This window comes from Curcuma longa, chromosome 5, assembly GCF_044706935.1.
Source record: "Curcuma longa cultivar G26 ecotype Majalengka, Jawa Barat chromosome 5, ITB_CL_G26_1.1, whole genome shotgun sequence".
Taxonomy (NCBI): Eukaryota; Viridiplantae; Streptophyta; class Magnoliopsida; order Zingiberales; family Zingiberaceae; genus Curcuma; species Curcuma longa.
The window spans coordinates 9,274,603-9,297,521 of record NC_133865.1 but is presented as its reverse complement, the minus strand read 5'-3'; the positions used below and the strand labels follow the sequence as shown (position 1 = coordinate 9,297,521).

The 22,919-nt window shown below is 39.8% G+C and overlaps 4 protein-coding genes across 4 annotated transcripts; 3 read left to right on the top strand and 1 right to left on the bottom strand.

The window, feature by feature from the left end:
• Nucleotides 1–1,647: 1,647 nt before the first annotated feature.
• On the top strand, nt 1,648–3,297 carry LOC141829381 (coniferyl alcohol acyltransferase-like). The gene is made up of 2 exons (XM_074716837.1): nt 1,648–2,097; nt 2,243–3,297. Exons 1-2 carry the CDS (start codon nt 1,690–1,692, stop codon nt 3,173–3,175), a joined length of 1,341 nt encoding a protein of 446 aa, XP_074572938.1. The 5' UTR covers nt 1,648–1,689; the 3' UTR covers nt 3,176–3,297.
• A 1,245-nt stretch (nt 3,298–4,542) lies between these two features.
• On the top strand, nt 4,543–6,854 carry LOC141829380 (uncharacterized). Its single transcript, XM_074716836.1, has 2 exons — nt 4,543–4,640; nt 4,703–6,854. Exon 2 carries the CDS (start codon nt 5,141–5,143, stop codon nt 6,728–6,730), a length of 1,590 nt encoding a protein of 529 aa, XP_074572937.1. The 5' UTR covers nt 4,543–4,640; nt 4,703–5,140; the 3' UTR covers nt 6,731–6,854.
• Nucleotides 6,855–8,890: 2,036 nt separating this feature from the next.
• On the top strand, nt 8,891–9,881 carry LOC141829382 (B3 domain-containing protein Os03g0120900-like). The gene has a single exon (XM_074716838.1). The coding sequence runs from the start codon at nt 9,029–9,031 to the stop codon at nt 9,797–9,799; it is 771 nt and encodes a 256-aa protein (XP_074572939.1). The 5' UTR covers nt 8,891–9,028; the 3' UTR covers nt 9,800–9,881.
• A 3,710-nt stretch (nt 9,882–13,591) lies between these two features.
• On the bottom strand, nt 13,592–22,153 carry LOC141829825 (agamous-like MADS-box protein MADS3). Its single transcript, XM_074717326.1, has 8 exons — nt 21,972–22,153; nt 17,359–17,440; nt 16,912–16,973; nt 16,668–16,767; nt 16,516–16,557; nt 14,022–14,065; nt 13,768–13,935; nt 13,592–13,685 (listed from the first exon to the last, which is right to left on the bottom strand). The coding sequence occupies exons 1-8, from the start codon at nt 22,151–22,153 to the stop codon at nt 13,592–13,594; spliced, it is 774 nt and encodes a 257-aa protein (XP_074573427.1).
• Between the last annotated feature and the right edge of the window lie 766 nt (nt 22,154–22,919).

The window sequence follows — 22,919 nt, the reverse complement described above, 5'->3', positions numbered from 1 at the left end:
TCTTGAGTAGCGGGTGCAATATTGTGTGATTCAGTAACATTTTTTGAGTGGTGGGTGCAATGAAATATTAGTCGTCATTTATAAGAGATTCTATAAACAGTTTGTTAGGGTTTTGGTGGCAACAAAGTACTTGCTGGAAGTCATTAGGTAGGCAACGAGCATCCATGTCTTATCAAGCGAGTCAGCACTGACTTTGAGAGACTTTTTCTTCAAAATGAAATGAAATGAAATTAGGAGAGGAAATGAAATGAGAGGCATCTCCATCTATCCTTCTTTTTTTTTTTGGGTCAAGGAATAGGAGAGAAATGCCAATGGTGCCCGTGACCCTTGGCATCTTCATTGCCCTTGCTCTCCTCACTTCCCACTAGCTCATTAAACAACCTCTTTTAGTTGCTCCTTTCTCAACCATCCTCTCTACCTACCTCTTTGCTGATCAACCTTCGCTGGACTATGATCAAACTTCCTACCTTACCTACAACAATTTCGTCCATGTCTTCGAGGGAGAAGTTATATTTTTCGCTTTCGATCGGTACTTCGAAGTTAAAACCATATTCGCACCTAGTTTCACCCCATTTTAGAAGAATTGTTTCGAAAATTTTTCCTTTTAAAATTTAAATGACAGATGCAATTTCCTTTCTTTGACCTTCAAATTTGTAGGACATTCTTTTGATATTATAATTGATTTCAATTTGCACATAGATTTGTTCAGAGATCTCGATCAACTGATTCTTGATTAGTACATAGAATCCATCAATCCTCGGTTGGATTTAATGAATCGGTCAAAACCAAGATTATACTACTCCCTACAGTTGAATATTCCAAGTGAGGTGGTTCTGAACTATAACTAAACGAGCAAGTTGGCACGTCATTGTTTTCAGATTAAAACAACAAATAATTAAATCTCATTTATAATGCATTAATTTAATCCCTTTTTCTCCATGAATTAATCATGTTATGTCACCGTGAGAAATTTCACTTTATTCTTTAACTACTGTTTTTTTAACAATAAGCCTACAGTTTAATGTAATTAAAAAGGGAAATTATTTTCAATCTCTTACTCTTCGAAATCATCAATATTCATACACATTTATCATTTATTTTAATAAAAAAGTGGAATCCATCGTCCCAACAGTCTCACACAGTCAATCATACAATCATATGTAACTATGATAGGAAAGATATTATTTCAGCTTTGTCGAGATTCGACCTTTATCCACTTCAATAAATCTGTTCTGCCGTAATCAACTTAACTATATTTCATAAAAAAAAAATAATAATCCCAGTAGCCACATCTCTGAGGGTGGTCGGTCCGGTCCCACAGAAGTTTCCCACCGACCACCAGGGTAAATCGGGAAGCGCATATGGCGGCCAATCCAGATGCCCAGCATCCTTTGATTGCGTTCTCCATTTGGAGGAAAATTCCTGTAAATACGTCGTAGCTGGGGATCGAACCGCGGGTCCCTGAGTTACAATCCGGATGTCCTACCGTTGCACCATTGCCCCGGGGACGATATGTATTATTATTATATCGATATGTATTATTATTATTGCACAACTTGTAAGTTTCAGGCAACGTTCATTGATTTCTTTGCCTTATAAATTGAATCTAAATCTCCACTGCGTTCCCGCACCGCCGCCGTCTCTATAACAAGAGCAAGAGTCAAGACACTCGCCGCTCACAGATCTACAATGGGCGTACGCCGAAGCTACACCGTCACGATCAGAGCGGCCGAGACGATCACCCCGGCGGAGACGCTGCCGGAGCACCGCCTCCCGATGTCCAACCTCGACCTCCTCCTCCCGCCCATGGACGTCGGCGTCTTCTTCTGCTACGAGAAGCCAATGAGGAGCTTGGAGGCGATGGTGGCCGTGCTCAGCGTGTCGCTGGCGCAGGCGCTGTCCGCGTACTACCCCTTCGCCGGCGAGGTCGTGGCCAACTCCCTCGGCGAGCCGGAGGTGCTCTGCAACGGACGCGGCGTCGACTTCGCCGCCGCCTATGCTGACGTGGAGCTCCGGGAACTGGCGCTGGGCGACCCCGACGACTCCGTCGAGGGCAAACTCATGCCGAAGAAGAAGGCCGGAGTATTCTGCGTCCAGGCCCGTAAATTTTCAATAATTAAAAAGACACGCCTTTCTTCTTGAAATTCACTAGAGCCACTTAAGCAAAAAGGCCCTTCATAATTTTGTTTCTAATTATTGATATTTAGTAGAGTAGAGTGGTAAATGAAGTGATTAATTTCAGGCGACCGGTCTCAGGTGCGGCGGCCTCGTCCTGGCGTGCAAGTTCGACCACCGCGTCGCCGACGCCTACTCCGCCAACATGTTCCTCGTCTTCTGGTCGGAGCTCGCCACCTTCGGCCGCGCCACCCGCCTCCCCTTCTTCAGCCGCACCTTGCTCTCTCCTCGTCTACCCCTCCGCCTCCACCCCTCCATCGACCGCCTCTTCGTCCCCGTCTCCTCCCTCCCGCCACCGCCCATTAGCCCTCCTCCGCTCACCGACCTCCTCGTCAACCGCATCTACTACATCGCCAGCGCGGATGTCGCGAGCCTGCAATCCTCCACGCGCGGGCGCACCAAGGTGGAGGCCTTCACCGCCTACCTCTGGCGCGCGTTGGCCAAGGCCGCCGAGGCGGAGGGCGAGCGCTGGTGCAGCATGGGCGCCGTGGTCGACGGCCGCACTCGCCTCAGCGCCGCCATGGGAAATTACTTCGGCAACGTGCTGTCGATCCCGTTCGGGAGAATGGAGGTCGCGGAGCTCCGGGGGATGGGGATGGCGGAGGTGGCGGAGAGGGTGCGCGGCTGGCTGAAGCCGGCGGCGACGGAGGACCACTTCCGGGTGTTGGTCGACTGGGTGGAGGCGCACCGGCCAGAGACCGCCGTGGCGAGGATATACTCGGGCGGAGCGGAGGGGGGTCTGGCGTGCGTGGTGTCGTCGGGGAGGGCCTTCCCGGTGAAGGAGGTGGAGTTCGGGTGGGGAAAGCCGGCGTTCGGGTCGTACCACTTCCCCTGGGGCGGCACCACCGCCTACGTGATGCCGATGCCGAGCGCGAGGGGGAACGGCGACTGGGTCGTCTACGCGCACCTTCGGAAGAGCGTGGTGGCGGTGCTCGAGGCGGAACAACCGCCGGTGTTTCGGCCATTGACGCCCGATTACTATCTCACCGACATCAACTAATTAAAACCGCCGCCGCCGCCGCGCCGCCAAAGCACCCAACAGCCGCTATGCCTAAATATCTACATCTTTACAAATTCCATGTGTTTCATCCGTTGAAGTCTATGTCCTGCTCGATTACTACGTGTTCTGTTCCAAGAAAACAGTGTAAAATGCAATGGTATAGTCGTTAAGGAGGAGGTCGCGGTTCGTCAAGTTCGAGAGCAGCCCATCCGGTCCGACTCAGAGCGTTATAAAATCCGGATCGAGCCGAATCCTCCGGCACTTTCACCCTGAATCGAGACCTGATGGAAGTCCTCCATAATGACGCCGGATCAGGTCTCACCCTTTCGAACACTCGAAGCCGAATCCCCTCGGTTTTCCGTGTCGAATCGGTTAAGTCGATGCGGGGACCAAACCGGATTCGCAAGGAGATAGGCCTTTTCAGGCCTATTCGACTTCACACGGATGTCACTCTCCCGGGCCGAACCCCGTCGTCAGGGAGCGCATCTCCCAAGTCGACTCGGTTCTCCGTTATCGTTTCTATCAGCAACCGATTCGAATCCTCAACTCGGAGCTGCCCTCTCAAACCGAACCGAGTCAGCTGGGATTGGATCTCCCAAACCGACTTGACTAGGCGTCCACTTTTATCCGCTTGGGCCGATTCGGCTCCCTTCCACTCTCCCTGTCCTGTCATTTGAAGGACCACTCTACCATCATACGGTTATGAATGTTCTCTTGCCATCCCTCTAGCTAATCATGATCCTGCTCTGATAGACGTACATGACATGACCTCTCAAACACAAGTCAACGATGAGACATATGCTCTGACTACACCTTCTGACACATTCATAACGATGGTGGAACCTCCATTATACTCATGATAAGACATGACTCTCCAAGCTCATATATAAGGTTGGATTTATACTGGAGGGAAGTATGCAATCTCACCACTCATACTTTTCACTCTCATTTTCTTCCTTCCTCTTCATGAACTGACTTAAGCATCGGAGTGGTCGCGCCAGGGCAATCTCTGACCTTCCTTCTCACGGTGACTATGATTGCAGGTGTCTTCGAGCTCACAATCTCTCCTTCCTTTGCTCTTCTTCGAACATGGTACTGAGGAAAAAGGTCGACGCATCTAGGAGCGGATCGTCGATTGATAAATTCTTTTTTTTTCCTTCCAAACAATTTTATAATTTATAATTTAAATTTGTTCTTGGGGAAAAAAGGAATTAAAGTTAAGATATTCGCTTATAAGAAGACGACGACGACGACTCTTCTTCCGAAACGAGTTTCATTATACGGAACTAAATTGCGTAGCAGATTGCCTTCTTTGGCTGCCGTCCACGTTAAATACAGAAGATCTCGGCCGTAGAATGGGAGCACGGGGATCCCCAACGCGCTTGAGGGTGGCAGCTCTTCATCTCCGCACCTCTTCCTGGCGGTGGCCTTCCTCGTGCTCTCGCACGCTCCTCCCCTCCTCAAGGTATGATCCTCGCGTCCTTCCAAATCCTCTTGTTCTTCGATCCTTTAATTTGTTCGGTTTAGAGTCGATGTAAATCCAATCCGGATCCGCTTTTCGTTGGTCGAGCATGCTGTCGGAATGATGCCGCGGGGTGGTTGTCTCTGATCGAGGGCGAAAAAATCGACCTCGGAGGTGCTTCCTGGAGAAAGTTAGGGTTTTTCGCCCTTGTTCGGTGGGGGTAATCTTTAAGGTTAAAGATTAGTCTGTGCATGGCTGAGGAGCGAAGCGAGTTCTCTATGATCGAGGGCCAAAAATCGGATCTTGGAGGCGTCTCCTGATTCGAATTAGGGCTTTTCGCCCTTGTTCTGCGGGAGACTCTTTGACAAGGATAAAGATTGGCTAGAGCATGGTTGATGAGGGAAGCGAGTTCTCTATGGCTGAGGGCCAAAAATCCGATCTTGGAGGCGCCTCCTGATTCGAATTAGGGGGAAGCTTTGACAAGGTCAAAGATTGGCAAGAGCATGGCTGACGAGCGAAGCGAGAACGGCGGCGGGCTGGATCGAAATCTTTATCTCAGTCTTCCTTCCTTGCCTCGATTGGAAAACCGCGATCTTGGCCCCGAACTGACCGTCAGCTCTGTGCGCTCGCCATGGCCATCCTTCGCCCACGCCTCTGCCCTTTACTCCCCATCAAACGCGTTGTCGACACCGGACCTACTGCCCGCCGATCCTCTTCACGCTGCCGATCCCGCCTTCGTGTACAATTTCTCCTCGTCTTCTCAGGAGCCTAATGCCGCTACCCCGGAATCGCAGCCACTTGATGAACCCTCGACTGTACCTAATGTTCTTGGGCATGAACCACACGCCCGAGAGACATTGCGGCTGGTTCCTCTTCGTGAACTCGTTGCTCGGCCTTCGGCGCGCCACAGTGATTCTCAAACTCCCAGCTCGCCGCCACCTCAATCCTTCCCAAGATCTGGACATGGCCGAGTTGACTCAGTCTCTGCACACATTCGTCTGAGTGAGCTCACTGCGGACGGCAATGCGCTCTCTGTGCAACAAGAGCTCCGAGAACACCCGGAGTACCGCTTCCAGTTGCTGATAGAGTTGTTGCGAAGTCGAAGACCAACCGCCAATGCCCAGGGTTTCAATTCTGATGTGCATTCCTTGACGAGCCCAGAAAGGCTGCTGCATGATATCATGCAGTCCCAGAGAGCAATGGAGGCTGCCAAAAAGGCTGCAGAAGGCAATGGTGTGGAGGATCTTGAGAAGAAAAATGAAGGCATCGCCGCAGCTAATTTCGAGTGCAACATCTGCTATGAACTCGCGAAGGCTCCGGTGGTTACTCCGTGCGGTCACCTGTATTGCTGGTCTTGTCTGTACCAGTGGCTCCATGCTCATTCTGTAAATTCTGAATGCCCTGTTTGCAAGGGTCAGGTGCTCGAAGTCAATGTAACCCCAATCTATGGTCGCGGGGGTGAAGAATCTAAAGACAATAAACAGCATGGATTTGGGGAATCAAACCTGAAAATACCTCCTCGGCCCCCGGCTAACAGAGTTGAGAATTTGAGACTGCGGTCGCGGGAAAGACTGGAAGAAGGAATCGCAAACTCATGGAGGAATAATGTGGATGAGGAAACGCATGCTGGGCCTAGAGCAGCCGGAAGCCGCCCATCAAGGAGACAAGGAAGGTTTGGTGCTGCACGCACTGTGGTCAGGAGAAGGCCGGCGCAAAGCTTGCAGAGGGAAGAAGGGAGCGGCTCTAATTCCGCCGGAGTCATCTTGCGTGTGGATGCATCATCATCACACCCACTTATTCCGATCGTAGTCTTTCCAGACGGACTCGTTCCATCTCATCAAGCTGGATTACCATCTTCTTCCCGTAGCCCTGAACCATCAAGGCGTAACAGTGCAGGGTCTGTAATGGCGGCAGATCAAGCATCAGCTTCAAATGCTATTGCCGCATCCCTCGGAGGCACTGCAACTGCTACTCCTTCTGCAGAGCCCGTCGCAGCAATGTCATCTAACTCTGTCAGGCGAAGAGCGAGGAACTCAACATTGGCTTCCTCGAACGCCAGTGGTGTTCATCATATGCGTAGAAGGATGCACTGACTTCCTCCCCTCTTATTTCTTTTGTTTTGAACTGGCTTGTCTTGCTTTTTAAGAGTTTAATTGAAGTACTTGGATCATGCTGTATACAAGTCTTTTCTGCAAGAATCAGACGATAAATTGTTTATACAGAGAGTGATCTTTGTCCAAACAGGCCCTTTTAACTCGTTAAACTTCGATGTTAAATTTTGATATCTAACAAAAGATGATCAAAGAAAGAAGACCAACCCTTCTCGACAAGCCCATAGACCTTCTGCATCTCTTGGAAAAAAGATTGATCTGCATGACAATCATTGCAGCAATTAGTAGCATATGATTAGAAATCGCATCCTAATCGACTGGTGCAGTAAGGACATTCACAAACATCGTTAAGTGAATGATCATCAAACAAAGAGTTTACTGGAACAGCTAAAAAACAGAGCCATACTGCTCAAAACAATATGAACACCATGCTCACAAACTACAGTACTATCGAGCTCCACATCCCTGTCGATGTTGATTGAGTGACTCAACCAACTTTCCTGTTTACTCGAACTCACCATCCATGATCTGATGGCAACCAACTCATTCAAGTTTTGCGAGAAGCACACTGTTAAAGAAGAGAGCAATCGATAAGTGGAATGAGAGAATTACTGTGGTACCTGCAAGGAAACAGGACCATGAACAGGATGTGTGGTGCATGTGGTGGAGGTCAATTGATTGCGAAAGAAAGAGGAAAATGCAGCAACTGTGAGATTACGAAAACACATAAAAGATCCAAAGGAAAAAACAAATATAGTTGTTGGAATTAAAATCATTAACTTTTTTTAATTTCCTGAAGAAAAAGAAAAAGCAACTACCATCCACGACTTATAAAATAAGCATAAACCATACTGTCAATTGTACAACGTCTGATATTTTATAAAGTTATGGTACGCTCGTATCTTTTGTCAAATTTTTTTTTAATGATAATAATAAACAAAAGGACCACAAGTTCCTGATGCTTGATTTAATAAGCTAATGAGTACGATCTCTTGGTGATTCCACAGTAATAATCAAGCATGCAACTTGATAAGCTTGTCATGGCTGAAAAGGTGGTCCTAGGGCTAGGGGTACTTCTATAGCTTTCTTTGACGAAGGAGGATGGACAGCATCCTGTGTTCTAAATTATTGACCCACTCACAGCTTAATACAGTACATAATCTTCTAAATTATAACATAAAATAATGATATGATGCAACTTTTAAGTGCATTTGGTTTCCTTCAGGCCGAGATTATTGATGATAATTAACTAATAACACTGCACTGCATGCAACTACGTACGGAGAGCTTTGAGCTTTGTGTTTGCTTACCTCTAAATACAAGAATTAAAGTTACTCTTAATCTTCTGATTAAGTAAAATTAGACATATTATTCCATGCAAGTTCTTCTCCTTTATCTTTTCATGGGCACAGAGTCAAAACCTAAATCCAACTAAAGCTACAACACATACAGAAAGAGAAAATTGACTCCCAATTATATTATCATATGTCTCTGTCTATCTAAAGCTTGATTGTTAGATTAAGCACGATATTAAGACAGATAATTAAAGTTAACACAAATTAATGACAATGGAAAAATCTCCTCCCCTATCTTCACCCCACAACTGTTGGCAGATCATATTTATGCATATCCTTTTGGTACCCTAGCAAACAACTTGTGGATTAATCTATTCAGAGGCAGACTTGTTTGCTAGTTTTACATGCATGTAATTAAAAAAAAATGATAATTTCGGTTAGTCACACTCAATCCCTGAGATGACCGATTCGGTCCCATGGAAGTTTCTCACCGGCAACCAAGGTAAATCGGGAAGCGCACGCAGCGGCTAACCCCAGATGCTCAGTATATATCCTTTGATTGCGATCCCCATTTGAAAAAAAATTCCTACAAATACGTCGTAGTTGGGGATCGAACCACGGATACTTAGGTGAGAACCTAGATATCCTATCACGGTACCATGGCCCTGGGACTACATGCATGTAATTAAATGGAGTGCCAAATCGTGCTTAATTACATTGTCACACACACAAGAAGTAATTAACATTCATCCAAAGATGATAAGGATGCGTGCATAGGCTTAGTTGACATGGTCCCCCTTCTATCTTTCTCCCTTCTTTTCTCCTCCACCCCTTGATCGATCACTAAACTTGTTCCATTGATTAGTTCCCTTCTTCGATCTTCACTCACTTGCTCCTCCTCTTCCTTTCGATCTCTTAATTAATTGTGCATGTGTGTTTTTAAATCTGTGAGAAATTGAGAGTAGGTTGAATTTGCATCTGGTTAATGGAAGCATTTAGAGTTGTGCAGTCTACAACTTCCTCTTCTTCTTCTCCTTCTTCTTCTTGCTTGATGTCTTCTTCTCGGAGAGGGCTGGGGGGAACGGAGGGGGTGGCGGCGGAGCGGGAGCACATGTTCGACAAGGTGGTGACGCCAAGCGACGTCGGGAAGCTGAACCGGCTGGTGATCCCGAAGCAGTACGCGGAGCGGTTCTTCCCGCTGGAGGCGGCGTCGGCGAGCGTAGGGCTGGTGCTGTGCTTCGAGGACGCCGGCGGCAAGCAGTGGAGCTTCCGGTACTCCTACTGGCACAGCAGCCAGAGCTACGTCATGACCAAGGGGTGGAGCCGCTTCGTCAAGGAGAAGCAGCTCTACGCGGGGGACACCATCTCCTTCTCCCGCTCTATTGCGGGCGGCGGCGGGGCCGACCGCCGCCTCTTCATCGACCTGCGCCACCGCCGCAGGCACTTCTACCCTCTCATAATTCCTTTCTCCCCCGTCCCCGACGCACTGGGCCCACAAATAGGGATGCCATCCTGGGGAGGGCTCGATGCCCCGAGGCCCTGCAGTGCTGCGCCGCCGGTGTTTCCCTCGCAGTACGTCGGAGTGCAAGAACGCCGAGCCGGCAGCGTCATCTACGACCGCAACGGCAACGCCAGCTCGGTGCTAGACTCGGTGCCGGTGGCCGTCGGCGCTGCGGAAGCCAGAGGGAAGTTCGTCAGGCTTTTCGGAGTAAACCTGGAGTGCCCGGAGGAGGATGAAGAAGGAAGAAGAAGATGATCACGAAACCTTAAATATTCGATTTTCTGAAAGCAAACAATTCCGTATTTGTTTTTTTATGTCCAGAAACCATTCGATTCAATTGTACACGTACAAAATAACATCGAATCTGCCTGAGAAAGCACCACTTGTTAACTCTCTTACATAATCCATTGCGATTGAATTCCCAATCAGAGAAAAAAAAAATGTGATCCATCTGTTTTCTTTCTTTATTTGCAGCGATTCTCAGCTTTAGGAGTCTGCCCACTGTTCACAACAGTGTACGGAACTCTTTGCAACTTTCTCTGCATCGCTGAAAGAAGCATAAAATGAAGAAGCATGTGAGTTCTCTTACTCTCTCTATTCTTCTGCTCTTTCCTGACTTGGCCTGCTAGTACAAGTGCATGAGTTCTTTAATACACCATTAGAGCTAGCGTTATCAGGAAGATTCATGGTGCTTAAGTGATATGATCATGCTTTTAGGTTTTAAATTGTTGATTGCTACTCCATTATTTAAAGCTTTTCCTATGTTTCTTATAAATAAATATGAAGAATATATCATTGATTAATTCTATACTTACAACTTCTTAAGAATTAATGTTTTGATTTTACTAATTACACTGATATATGGAGTACTAGATGGGTGTTTCATTTTAATTAATAGATAGATATGCTTCTAGTACTAATATATTTAGTATAAATCCGCTTTGAGTAGCTAATAAATAATATTCTTATCTATTTTGTAGGCTTGTAGAAGATATATTTAGTATGGTACTACACCCATTTGATTAAGGATTAATTTTAATACTCAAAGAACTTAATAATCTAAAACTTTTCACTTAATTAATAATAATTATATCATCTAATAATACCTAATCATTTAGACCATGAAAAAAATAAAGATAAGTCATGTAATTTAATTAGAAGTGTATCTTAAAATAAGGTTAATAGAGGTGAACTTAGTAAATCATACTTTGTTCATGGTGCTTATTTGAGTATGTACACAAACTACTTAAAGTAACTAACATGCTTTTATTTGAAGGATATAAAAGATTTTACATTTCAAATATATCTTCATTTAGAAACATATTCTTGAATATCGATCGATCCCACAACATGATATGAAAATCATCAAGAAACTACTTGTCTAGAATTTGAGACTTGATGTGGTAGATTCTGATTAGCCTTAGGTGGCAGGAATGGTTAAGGAGCAAGCTGATGTGTCAAATCAGAAAGTCAATAGTTAACCTTGAGTAGGCCAACGCCTCTAGCTCGACCTCGACCTACTCGATCTCTCTGCCACTCGAGCATCCTAACCTAAGCTATCTCGGTTACTCGGTTTCTCGCCCACTCAGCCATTCCGACCTGAGTCATCTCAATATACTCGGTCTCTGGGTCATTCGGCCATCCCGACCTGAGACATCTTGACCTACTCAGTCTCTCGGCTCTCTCGGCCACTCAACCATATCGACTGCTTGGTTTCTCGGTCATTCGGTCATCCCGACCTGAGTCATCTCAACCTACTCAGTCTCTTGGTCATTTTGACTACTCGATCTCTCGACCACTCGGGCATCCTGACCTAAACCATCTCAACCCACTCGATCACTCAGCTATTCGGTCTCTCGACCACTTCATCTCACTCGATTTCGCCTACTCGGTCTCTTGACCGTCTCAGTCGCTCAAACACTCTATTTCTTTGGCCACTTAACAACTCAGCAATTTGGCAACTCGACTCTCGGATGACTCAACTTTTCCATCGCTTATCCTCTCTGAATCTTTAATTAAGTTAAGCGGTCCCTCGGCCCCGCTCGACTCTCGGATGATTTAATTAGCTCTTTCATTGCTTGTCCTCTCCGAATCTCTAAGTTAAGCGCCCCCTCGGCCTGCTCGATCTCTCCAAGCCTCATCTCAGCCACCGCCCCTGCCTTATACAGAAACTGTCAAAATCCTCCAAGCGTGTGATGTCTGTCAACGGGTCAGGGCGATTATAAGGTTGTCAGGTCTGATTCCCTGAATCTCCTCATGCCTGCGCATACATCCAAAAAGTAAGAATAATTAGTAGTGTCGAGCCACGGGGCAGTTACGAGATTGATAGACTTGATTCCCCAGACGCCTCATGTGGGGACCCATGTAAGCAACTCGCATACTTGGTTATTCGGCCCCGGTAGAGGTCTTCCCTCAGGTCGATATGGAGATTCCTTTCTCGTAAGTATATAAACCTTCCAACAGGTATAAAAAATCTCTCTCGAAAACTTCAGTAACTTCGTCTACTTTCTTTTCTACATCTTCTTCGATCAGTACTAATTTGAGAGTCGAATTAAGTGGCTTATCGAAAATCCTTGACACCCATCTAATCCTTCTATTCAATTTCTCTTTAGGTTTTTTCATCGGCGGGAGCAACTACGTGTGAGTCGGATTTTTATTGATTGGTGGCTTGACTGTCCATGGCATCCAACCAGAACAAGACTCAACAAAATAAAAATCAATTTTAATTAACTTGATTCATGTTGGTTGTGAAAACTAGATCTTCGCGTGACTTGTATAGAATAATTCATGCCAACATTATCACAATAAATTGTTAGTGAAGCAAACGAAGAGAAGCTAAGTTCTTCTAGCAACTTTCTTCGCCTTCAACTTCAACTTCAGTCGATGAGAATGTTGTTTCTTGGAAGACCAACTAATTGATAGTAATACTCTAATGAGAAATGCTTGCCATAATATTGATGAGTGATTTTCGAATGATACATGACTAACAAAATTAAACATTATAGCACCACAGACATGTTATCCAGAAGAAGCTGTAGAAGGAGAGCCATCTATCTTGCAAACAGAGTTCCTATATATATACGTAGTGGAGAGTAGATTTATACTCCTTTAGGATAGCTCAAGTTATATATTTGTGAAAAGGGTCACTAATCTTTGATGCAAAAACTGGTAGCTAGCTAGAGATCGAATGAAATTGATCTCCACTTGTAATTGATCAAGGATTAGGATTAGTTCTTCGCAAAGCACTCAGATCCAATAGCCATGAAAGAGAAAGAGGTTTTAATTCATACAAAGTACGTAGCTAGCTAGTACTAGTTTTGTCCAATGTGAGGATAAAGTTAGCATGAAACACCCCTCTCACACTTGAAGGAATGACCATTAATTCTCGTCTCTGTTTTGCATTAATTCTTTTCTCTTCTAGCTGCTTTTGCCAATAATAAAATGCTCTTATTGGATTTCATTTAATTTCCAGCATGCAGCTTATATATGCTTGCAATGTAGAGTTGTCGATGATATCTGAGCCTGAGCCTGGGCCTGAGCCTGTGATGTGATAACTGTATTGAAAACTAAGTTTGAATAGATATTTTGTCTTCTAACTTGTAATTTGAATGAAAGATCAGTTGATGCATGCCAAATCAATCATGTCATTCAGAATCAGTGTTGCTTTTCCCTTACCACCAAAATTTGATATTTGAAACTCGACTTATTCTCTAGCTAAGGTATATATATATATATATATGCTTCCAATCACTAGAAAAGAGTATAAGGAGGATATTATCTAGCTCGATCAGCATGCAGTTAATAAATATATAAGATATATCCTGATTACTGAAGGTTAGTTTTACCAATCTTCTCCAGCAAAAAGCTGGCTAGCTACATGTTACTACTGCATTTTATGACATAGGATCGGATGATGCATGACGAAAGGAAGTAGTAGTACTTAATATTGTCTGACCAAATGCAAAGATACACGGGATAGATAGATAGATAGATAGATTCAAATCCTCCTACATATTTGAAAATGCATGCATTTTAATTTAGTTTAGTTCAGGGAATCCAACGAACAGCTGTGAAGTTGGTCTCTCCTAAAGTGTCGTCATCCCTTTCCGTGGCAGCTTCAGGATGGGCGAAATTCCAACACCTATCGATTGGTCGGAGAAGATGATCGATGTATCAGAATCAGGAGAACAGTTAAGGGAAAACTTTAAAGGTCATGCATGTACCCAATCTGCAAGGATGCTTCAGAAGGCATGGTATTGGTAGTGTTGGTGTTGGTGGTGTTGAGAGGGCAAGCACGCAGTGGCAAGGGAACACTGCCATCAGCCATGGCTTTGCAGTTCCAGCATCCTTCAATGGATTTAAGAGAGCCACTCCCTTCAGACTGAAACAAGCTTTAATTTGATCATACATAATAGAACAAAAATGGAAGTAGAATATCGATCGAGTTGCAGTTGCAAGAACAAAAATTTAATCGAACACCACCTTTTCTTTGATACTGTTCTGGTTTTGAAGATGTTGCTCCTGCAAATACAATGGACCATGCGAAAGGACACAATATCAGATACAAGTTCAGTGACTGAAAACTGATACAAGAAATGTCATAGCATAGTACTCCTCCTCGAATATAAAATTCATCATGATCATCATAGCAGAATTAATTATGACAATATTAGTGTACGGAATAGATGGCATATATATATATATATATATACAAGAAACTAGTAAACAAGGAATGAAAAATTTTGAGCTGTTAGAGGACAAAAAATTAGAACAACCTAACAAAGGGAGAAGGTAAGGTAAAGTTCATCTCATATATATATATATATATAAAAGATTTTTTTTCAATATCTATTTGTACCAAAAAACTTTTGTAGGGCTCTTTCTAAACCTCCTATGAGTTTATATATATATATGTCAATTCATAGTCAAAAAAGGAGCTCAAGTTATAAACCTCCTATGAGTTTATATATGCCAATTCGTAGTCAAAAGGAAATCAAATTGATCATGAAGGAGATTTATTATTATTTTTGACTAAAAATAATTTCATGTCCCTCCTCTTAACCCTCTTAGGAGTTCATATAAGTCCTTTAGTGAGCTTAAAAAAATGATCTTCATAGAAAACCTCTTTACTTTGGACGACTTGTAAAAGCCCCTTATAGCTCCCACAGACATAATCAAGTTGGTACTCGAGTGGTAAAGTTGATGCATCGGGCAAGGATCGATTCCCGTTGGATTCATTATCTTAGAATTTTTGCCCTCCCACCTAAGAGGTTGCTTGGTACTGTGATTTACTCTCCTCATCTCATTGTGGAGCTGACAATGAGGGGCGTTAAGGGTGAACGTTATCATCTTTTGCTACATTGTAAAGACCCCTTATAGTATGATGCTGCTCTAATGAGTACTCTAGTGTCAAATCCAAACAATAGAGTGAGTTATTAGGATATCTAAAACAATTTTATCGTGGGGATATTACTTGGTAAAATTGAAGAAACTATCTCAAATACTTTATCCTCTAACTTTCCTCTTCATTCTCCTTCTGTCGGCTTTTACTCAAAATGCCTCGATTTTTGGATCATTTCCTTATATCTGATTCGACTTTAGTTTCCTCATCAATAGTAAAAATTAAATCCTCCATGTTTGACTAGTCATTCTACTTTGAGTCCTCCTTGTCACTCTCCACCTTCGAGAACACTAGTGATATGTCGTTGAATGTCCCACTAATAGGGATGGAGTCACTAGTGCCTCTCTCGCACTAGCCTCCATTGAGCTCCAATATTATGAGGAGTCATCGTTACAACATTAGTTATGAGATGATGAAGTAGAAGTTGTACACCCAGAGTTGAATCGTCGTCCATCTTGTTGTATGCACCACATATGACAAAACATGTTGTGTTCTTCCTGAGAGTGCCCCACCACCATTATCAATCTTGTGTACTCTAAGATCTTGTTGCTAGGGAGTAATTAGAGTTGTAAATGAATCAAACGTTTGTGAATAAATTTGATGTTCAACTTAGACTTACTTATATTTATTCAATATGCATAATGTCAATTAAATAAATATGCTTAAATAACTCATTAAATTAAATAAATAATCTTGAACAAATATGTATTTAACTTATAAATATTTATAAATAGAGATTATGGACTATTAATAAATAATATTGATGAATAATATTCATAAACAAATCTTGTAAATCAATGTTTATCAATAAAATTCTTATCAAATTTATCAATAAATAAATAAGTCCTCAAAATGAATAAATAAGTTGTAATCTCAAATTAATTGCAAACCAAAACAAGCTTAAAAATACAACAACACTAAACAAGCTTCAAATAAGGGCTCAATAACATTTAAAAGAATCAAATTTAAGCCAAGTTCAAATTAAGTTCAAGCCAAACTGGAATTAACTTCAAGCTAAAAAAAGCCAAGCTTAAAATTGTTATAACGACTTAGTTAATTTTAGACTTTGTTTGGTTTTGTTCGATTATATTTCAAAACAAGATCAAATAACATAAAATTTTATTTGGCTTGGTTCATTCACAACCCTAGGGGCAATGCCTTCGCCATCGCCATTGTGCCCCGTGCACGTTGTAGTCCCATTGCGAGAAGGGTATTTAAAATATTTCCTTGGAGAATAAAAAACCAAAAGCTTAATTGCATTGAGAATTTTGCCTAATAGAGGGACACAAAATAATAAGGATAATTGAATTAATTAAGGTCAGATTAATCAATATCCTTAAGGATAATCTTCATTTTTGTGCTGGTTTGTTGTTTAATATTGTATTTTAAATCTTTCTATACTTTATTTTTAATTAATTTTCAATTGCTCCACCAAATAACTGTCTTATCCCTTTATTTGCTTTGATCTTTAATGCACTATAAGAATTGGAGGTAGAGATAGATCATGAGCGACAGGTGACAACAAAATACAAAAGAAGAAGAAGAAGAAGAAAAAAGAAGAAAATGTTACCTTCTGTTGCAGTTCATCAATCCTATCAAGCAATAGTTTTATCTGCAAGAAATCAATTAAGTGAAGTAATTAAGACGTCAAAGAATGCCAAGCAAAGAGAAATAGAAACAATTAACAACAACAACAAAAAAATAACTTAAGAAAAAACAAACCCTTTTTTGCCTGATCAGAGACAATGCCAATTCCATTTGTCTTTCAAGTTGTTGCAGTTCTTTGACTTTAAGTTGTCCAAGGTCTTCCCCATGCAAATGCCTAAAGATAAAAAAAGGTATTAAAGTTAATTAAAATGTTACATATATCGATAAATACACTTTAAAATGTTTTTATGTCAGATAAATAAAATTTGTTGAATTGAATAACATTATTTATTGAGTTAATGGGGGGAAAAAACAATACCTGTATGAGCACTGAAGGGAGTTGTATTTTACTTTCATCTTGTAGAATTCCTGGTACCAATTCTTTCCCTTCAAAAAAAAAATTTTTTTTTAAAAAAAATCGTTTGATATATACACAAACAACATCAAACGATATGAAGTACTTTATCAATTACTGTTAATCGAGTCTATTCATATATTTCATAAAGCATAAGAGATAAAAGATATTACATACATTAATGGTTAAACAAGCTCAAGTGTATTTGCTATTTTTTTTCTAACTCATTCTTTATTTGCTTTAGCAAAGTTCCTTTAACTTGCAAATGTCAATAGATCTTCTAAAGTATGATTAACTCTACATAATAATAAGGTTTTGGGAAGATCCATGGTATCATAAAACCCTATTAAAAGTGAGCCATTAAAAGAGCACAATCATATATATAAAGAAGTCTTAACAATATTAATCTACCTCTTCAGCTTCATTCTTATCTTCAGTAATCTCTTGTGCTGCATATCGACAACTCTGATACCTCTCGATTGTTTTATAAACACTAACAAAAGAATGAAAATGAGTTTAGAGGATAGAAAATTGCACAATCAAAGATTGGAAACTAGAATCAAACTAAATATTAAATATACAACATTCCATCAGAGCATATATATAGGGTAGATTATCATTCTCCATTTAATAATTAAATTTTTTTAAGATCGCCCTAAAGTTTATCTACTTATTTATGAACTCGATGAGGGAAAGGACAAGGCTTTCCAACTGTCTCCCCCTACAGTTCAGGTACTTTGGCTTCGAAAAACCTGCAAAACACACTCACACCTAATAAACACTGCATTCTTCTTCACAATTTTTTTTTGGTTTTACATTTAGTTTTTATAGCAAATAAAAAGAAATCAGAAAAGAGAAAACTGCAGGAACACACAGTAAATATATATACAGGAATTTAATTACATCCATGCATGCATGCATCAACATTTTAGTAAAACGTGTCTGCGTAATTTTATATCTTCTGCTTCAGTAATATGAGGAATCTAGGAAAAATAGAATGTGGGATCAAATAATATGCAGAAAAAACATGCAATTAGGTAGATTCGAGTACCCTTATTTATCGGAACACAGCTACGTGTAGCAGGTACACTTATTTGCTCGTGACATGATGCAACAGGAGAACAAAGAACAAGACCTGTCATTAAAGCGCCACTGCTCCTAGGAAAGGATCACACTTATTTGCAGCAGTAATGACTTCAGGCTAGAGCTAGGGTTAGGGTTTCGAGCAGCAGTGAGAATACATATATAGTTTGCAACATGTTTTGAAGTCCAAAACTTTTATTCATTGACAATAGATCATAGGAATGTTTCTCTGCTAGTTGGGGGGATGCATGCGAGTAATTAAGTAGTAAACGGCATCAAGGTAAGCAAGAATGCTACTGCTTAAGATTTATGGATATGTAATTAAGATCTACTAATTTTGATGATAGAGCAACAGAATCCATAACTTGTAGTTACTTTTTTTTTTGCCTTTTCTATTGTTCTTTTAAAGGAATATTTCGACATGCCTTGATATATAGAATAAATGGTGTAAAAATAAATATTGATCAGCTTCATTGATCACTTATTTTTCTGCTGATCTCTTGATAAAATAAAATACATGTTTCTCATTGTGTTCTTCTTTTTGCAGACCAGAAACTTATTTTCTGAAAGTGAAATGTTCTAACCTTTATTATTTGTAAAGGTTTAAGAACTAGAGAAAACCATAAAAGTGGGTTAACCTTCAAATGTAGGAATAAATCTATGGGAGATTGAATACAAGCATATTTAGTTGCAGAAAAATCAAACTAAATATTCCTGAAAAAAATTAAGTCAGTGATATTTTATCATCCATCCTATTGACTTTTCCCTAATGAAATATAGCTAGCCTAGACCTTTCAATAAATGAACATACTCTTCTTTTCATGTAGACTAAAAAGGCCTTTGGTAGGGCATGCATTCTAAAAAGGCCCTTGGTTGAATCATTAATAAAACAAAAAAATAGATGCACATTGTTATGTTTATATATGTGAATGAGATAACATTGTGTTAACTTAATTGGCTATATATACAATATTAATATTTTGTTATATTAGTTATTTACTATTCAAGCATGTCAAAATCATTAACACTAACTAATGATTGATTATGAGAAAAAAATAATGAAGCTATGACCATGTTTGACTACAATTTGTAAAATTTATAATAAGTCTATAGATTAGAGATTTAGAGGTGAAAATGCATATGAAGGTGAATACTGATAAAAAAATTAATTCTTGTAATTAAGAGAAAATGTTTAAATATTAATCTAGGCCATTACATGGGATTCAATAAATAGTTGCTAATACTAAGTTTTGTATGGTTAATTTCATTATTTTCAATCATAAAGTAGTTAATTGATTATAAAATTCATAAAATGATCAGAAATAATGTTCGAGTTTTAGTGAAAAATAATTGTTCTCAGCACAACATTTCTAAGTAATATTTAACAATGTGTAGCAACTTTTGATAATGTAAATATTTTTGAAATGTGGTAATGATTTAATCTAAACTTACAATTTAGTGACAATTTTAGTATGCAAATAAAAGCTAATGTGTTTCTAGACATTTATCGATCAAATTAAAGAATGAAATCCATATATATATATAATTGCCAATTTTAGTTTGGCATTTGCATGTGTATTAGTTATTAATGCACCTAGATATATCGAACTATAAGGTAAAGAACCCTTTCATTTGAGTTCTCGTAAGTCTTTTTGTGCATATATTTTTAACATCAAAATAAACATTCATCAATATAATTCATTGATCTCATTCTAACAAAGTTTATGGTGCATTCAAAATAATTAATGTGGTGTATTTGTAGTTACATACTTCTAAACTTCCTCTTAAATTTTAATTGAATAAGAAATAGATGTATATAGGAGCCCAACTTAAATTTGCTGACCAAATCCTCCAACGAATAGCACTCAAAATATATAATTATGAAATCAATGTAGAAAAAGTGGATATACCAATTATTTGACTTGTTAAAAGGAATTCTACCCAATTGTTAATGGTTTTAAACAATATGAATTCATAATAGTTCATTTTGATACAATATTAATATTTTGTTATATTAGTTATTTACTATTCAAGCATGTCAAAATCATTAACACTAACTAATGATTGATTATGAGAAAAAAATAATGAAGCTATGACCATGTTTGACTACAATTTGTAAAATTTATAATAAGTCTATAGATTAGAGATTTAGAGGTGAAAATGCATCTGAAGGTGAATACTGATAAAAAAATTAATTCTTGTAATTAAGAGAAAATGTTTAAATATTAATCTAGGCCATTACATGGGATTCAATAAATAGTTGCTAATACTAAGTTTTGTATGGTTAATTTCATTATTTTCAATCATAAAGTAGTTAATTGATTATAAAATTTATAAAATGATTTAAAATAATGTTCGAGTTTTAGTGAAAAATAATTGTTAAGCACAACATTTCTAAGTAATATTTAACAATGTGTAGCAACTTTTGATAATGTAAATATTTTTGAAATGTGGTAATGATTTAATCTAAACTTACAATTTAGTGACAATTTTAGATCTGCAAATAAAAGCTAATGTGTTTCTAGACATTTATCGATCAAATTAAAGAATGAAATCCATATATATATATATAATTGCCAATTTTAGTTTGGCATTTGCATGTGTATTAGTTATTAATGCACCTAGATATATCAAACTATAAGGTAAAGAACCCTTTCATTTGAGTTCATCATAAGTCTTTTTGTGCATATATTTTTAACATCAAAATAAACATTCATCAATATAATTCATTGATCTCATTCTAACAAAGTTTGTAACTCATGGGAATGCATTCAAAATTGGCCATTGATGTGACATGTGGTGTACTTGTAGTTACTAATTTGATAGATCAAATATCTTATATATTAATTTTATTATTGCTTAATTTTTTTATAAAAAAATATTATTAATATTTTACAACACTATTTACTTAATCAACATGTGCTAGATTTCTTATGAAAATGAAACAAAAGAAAAGTAGTACAAGTGTTTTGGAGTGGAAGAAACTAGGAGTTTATTTGTTGCATTAGATCAAATTAATACACTATCTCTAATCAAATCATGATATTCTATTCTATATGGTTTATAAGCAATTGATGTTATCTATCTATTTGTTCATTATTTTTTTTCTTGTTGTGGGTTGAATATGATCATAGAGCCCCAAATAATAAATGTCGTCTCTTCTGTATATGTGACCTCTAATTAACTATTTCTTGAAGCATTTCTAACACAACTTTTAAAAATGTCTTTTCCATCACTATTATCATCATTTCCATTTGCAAAACCCTAATTTCCTAATTCATTCATTCACCAAGATCAACCTATTACACACACTAGCTTCTAAATGTGATTATTTCTGAGCAGCATTTTTTAAAGTTTGTTTGCCTATTAATTTCCTCAACAACCTTCCCATCTTTTAATAACAGTAGAAGAAGAAGAAGAAGAAGAAGAAGAAAAAGGGATTTATAGATCAAATTATTTTATTGCCACAGCAAAGAACTCTATTTAAACTCCAAAGCCTGAAAGACATCACTGTTCTACTTGGATTAACGCCAACAGATCATTCTTTCTGTTCTCCTGAAAGATCAGTCAAAACCACATAACTTCTCTTATAAAAGAGAGAACATGATTGTTTTCTCAGAACTAAGAATGAAAAAGGTAAAGAAAATAGATCCATTTGGTAAGCTAAAAACCCTAGATTTGAAGGTTTCACAGTTATATATTTCTATTTTGAGATCCTTCTCTCCACTTTTAGCTAGAGAATTATGGATGACAAAGAAAAGAGATCAGAAACGGCAACAAATCTAGCGTTGCTTCCAAGTTTGGAAATGCCTACTGACACCCAAATCCACCACCAACAAGTAGGAATTATAAATAGCAAATTCTGTTAATTAGTTTCTCTATAATTTCTTTCATAAGAAAATTATTAAGCACAGAATTAAAAGGTAGATATATATAATTACTCGCAGCTGCCGAATTCGAAGAGCTTGCCGCCGCTGGAGAAGATGATGACGGCGATCTCGGCGTCGCAGAGGACGGAGAGTTCGTGGGCCTTCTTGAGGAGGCCGCCGCGGCGCTTGGAGAAGGTCACCTGTCTGTTGATCTTGTTCTCGATCCTCCTCAGCTCCACTCTTCCCCTCCCCATTCCGCGACAGCTAGCTGTACTTCCACGCCGATCGACTCAGCTCAGCCTCCGCCCCTCCGCTACTTGGATTCAACTTCCCATATTGTGACAGTGCCATCACTGCCATCCGTATATATTTAATGACACAGAAACAATTGAGAGAGAGAGAGAGAGAGAGAGAGAGAAACAGAGAGAGAGGGGAAAGGTAACAAGGAGCAGCAGAAGCAGAAGAGAGAGAGACGAATTTCAGCTCATCCATTCGTTCCTTGAGTTATGATACGTACGACTGTGGAATGGGCATGGAGAACTACGTGTCGAGAGGGAGACGGCAAACATGTGTACTGCATGTTTTATTTCACTAAGGAATCTAACTATACGTAGGAGAGCCATCTATCTTGCAAACAGAGTTCCTATATGTATATGTAGTGGAGAGTAGATTTATACTCCTTTAGCATAGCTCAAGTTATCTATTTGTGAAAAGGGTCACGAATCTTTGATGCAAAAACTGGTAGCGAGCTAGAGATCGAATGAAATTGATCTCCACTTGTAATTGATCAAGGATTAGGATTAGTTCTTCTCAAAGCACTCAGATACTAGTTTTGTCCAATGTGAGGATGCAGTGAGCATGAAACACGTACGCCTCTCACACTCGAAGGAATGACCATTAATTCTCGTCTCTGTTTTGCATTAATTCTTTTCTCTGCTGCTTTTGCCAATAAAATGCTCTTATTGGATTTCATTTAATTTCCAGCATGCAGCTTATATATGCTTGCAATGTAGAGTTGTC

Coding starts and splice junctions, on each gene's coding strand:
- LOC141829381 (XM_074716837.1), top strand. CDS start 1,690: ATGGGCGTACGCCGAAGCTACACCGTCACGATCAGAGCGGCCGAGACG. Junction 2,098..2,242: donor CCGGAGTATTCTGCGTCCAG/GCCCGTAAATTT, acceptor GATTAATTTCAG/GCGACCGGTCTCAGGTGCGG.
- LOC141829825 (XM_074717326.1), bottom strand. CDS start 22,153: ATGGGGAGGGGAAGAGTGGAGCTGAGGAGGATCGAGAACAAGATCAAC. Junction 16,974..17,358: donor ATAAGAATGAAGCTGAAGAG/GTAGATTAATAT, acceptor TTGAAGGGAAAG/AATTGGTACCAGGAATTCTA. Junction 13,936..14,021: donor AGTATCAAAGAAAAGGTGGT/GTTCGATTAAAT, acceptor ATCAAATTAAAG/CTTGTTTCAGTCTGAAGGGA.
- LOC141829382 (XM_074716838.1), top strand. CDS start 9,029: ATGGAAGCATTTAGAGTTGTGCAGTCTACAACTTCCTCTTCTTCTTCT.
- LOC141829380 (XM_074716836.1), top strand. CDS start 5,141: ATGGCTGACGAGCGAAGCGAGAACGGCGGCGGGCTGGATCGAAATCTT.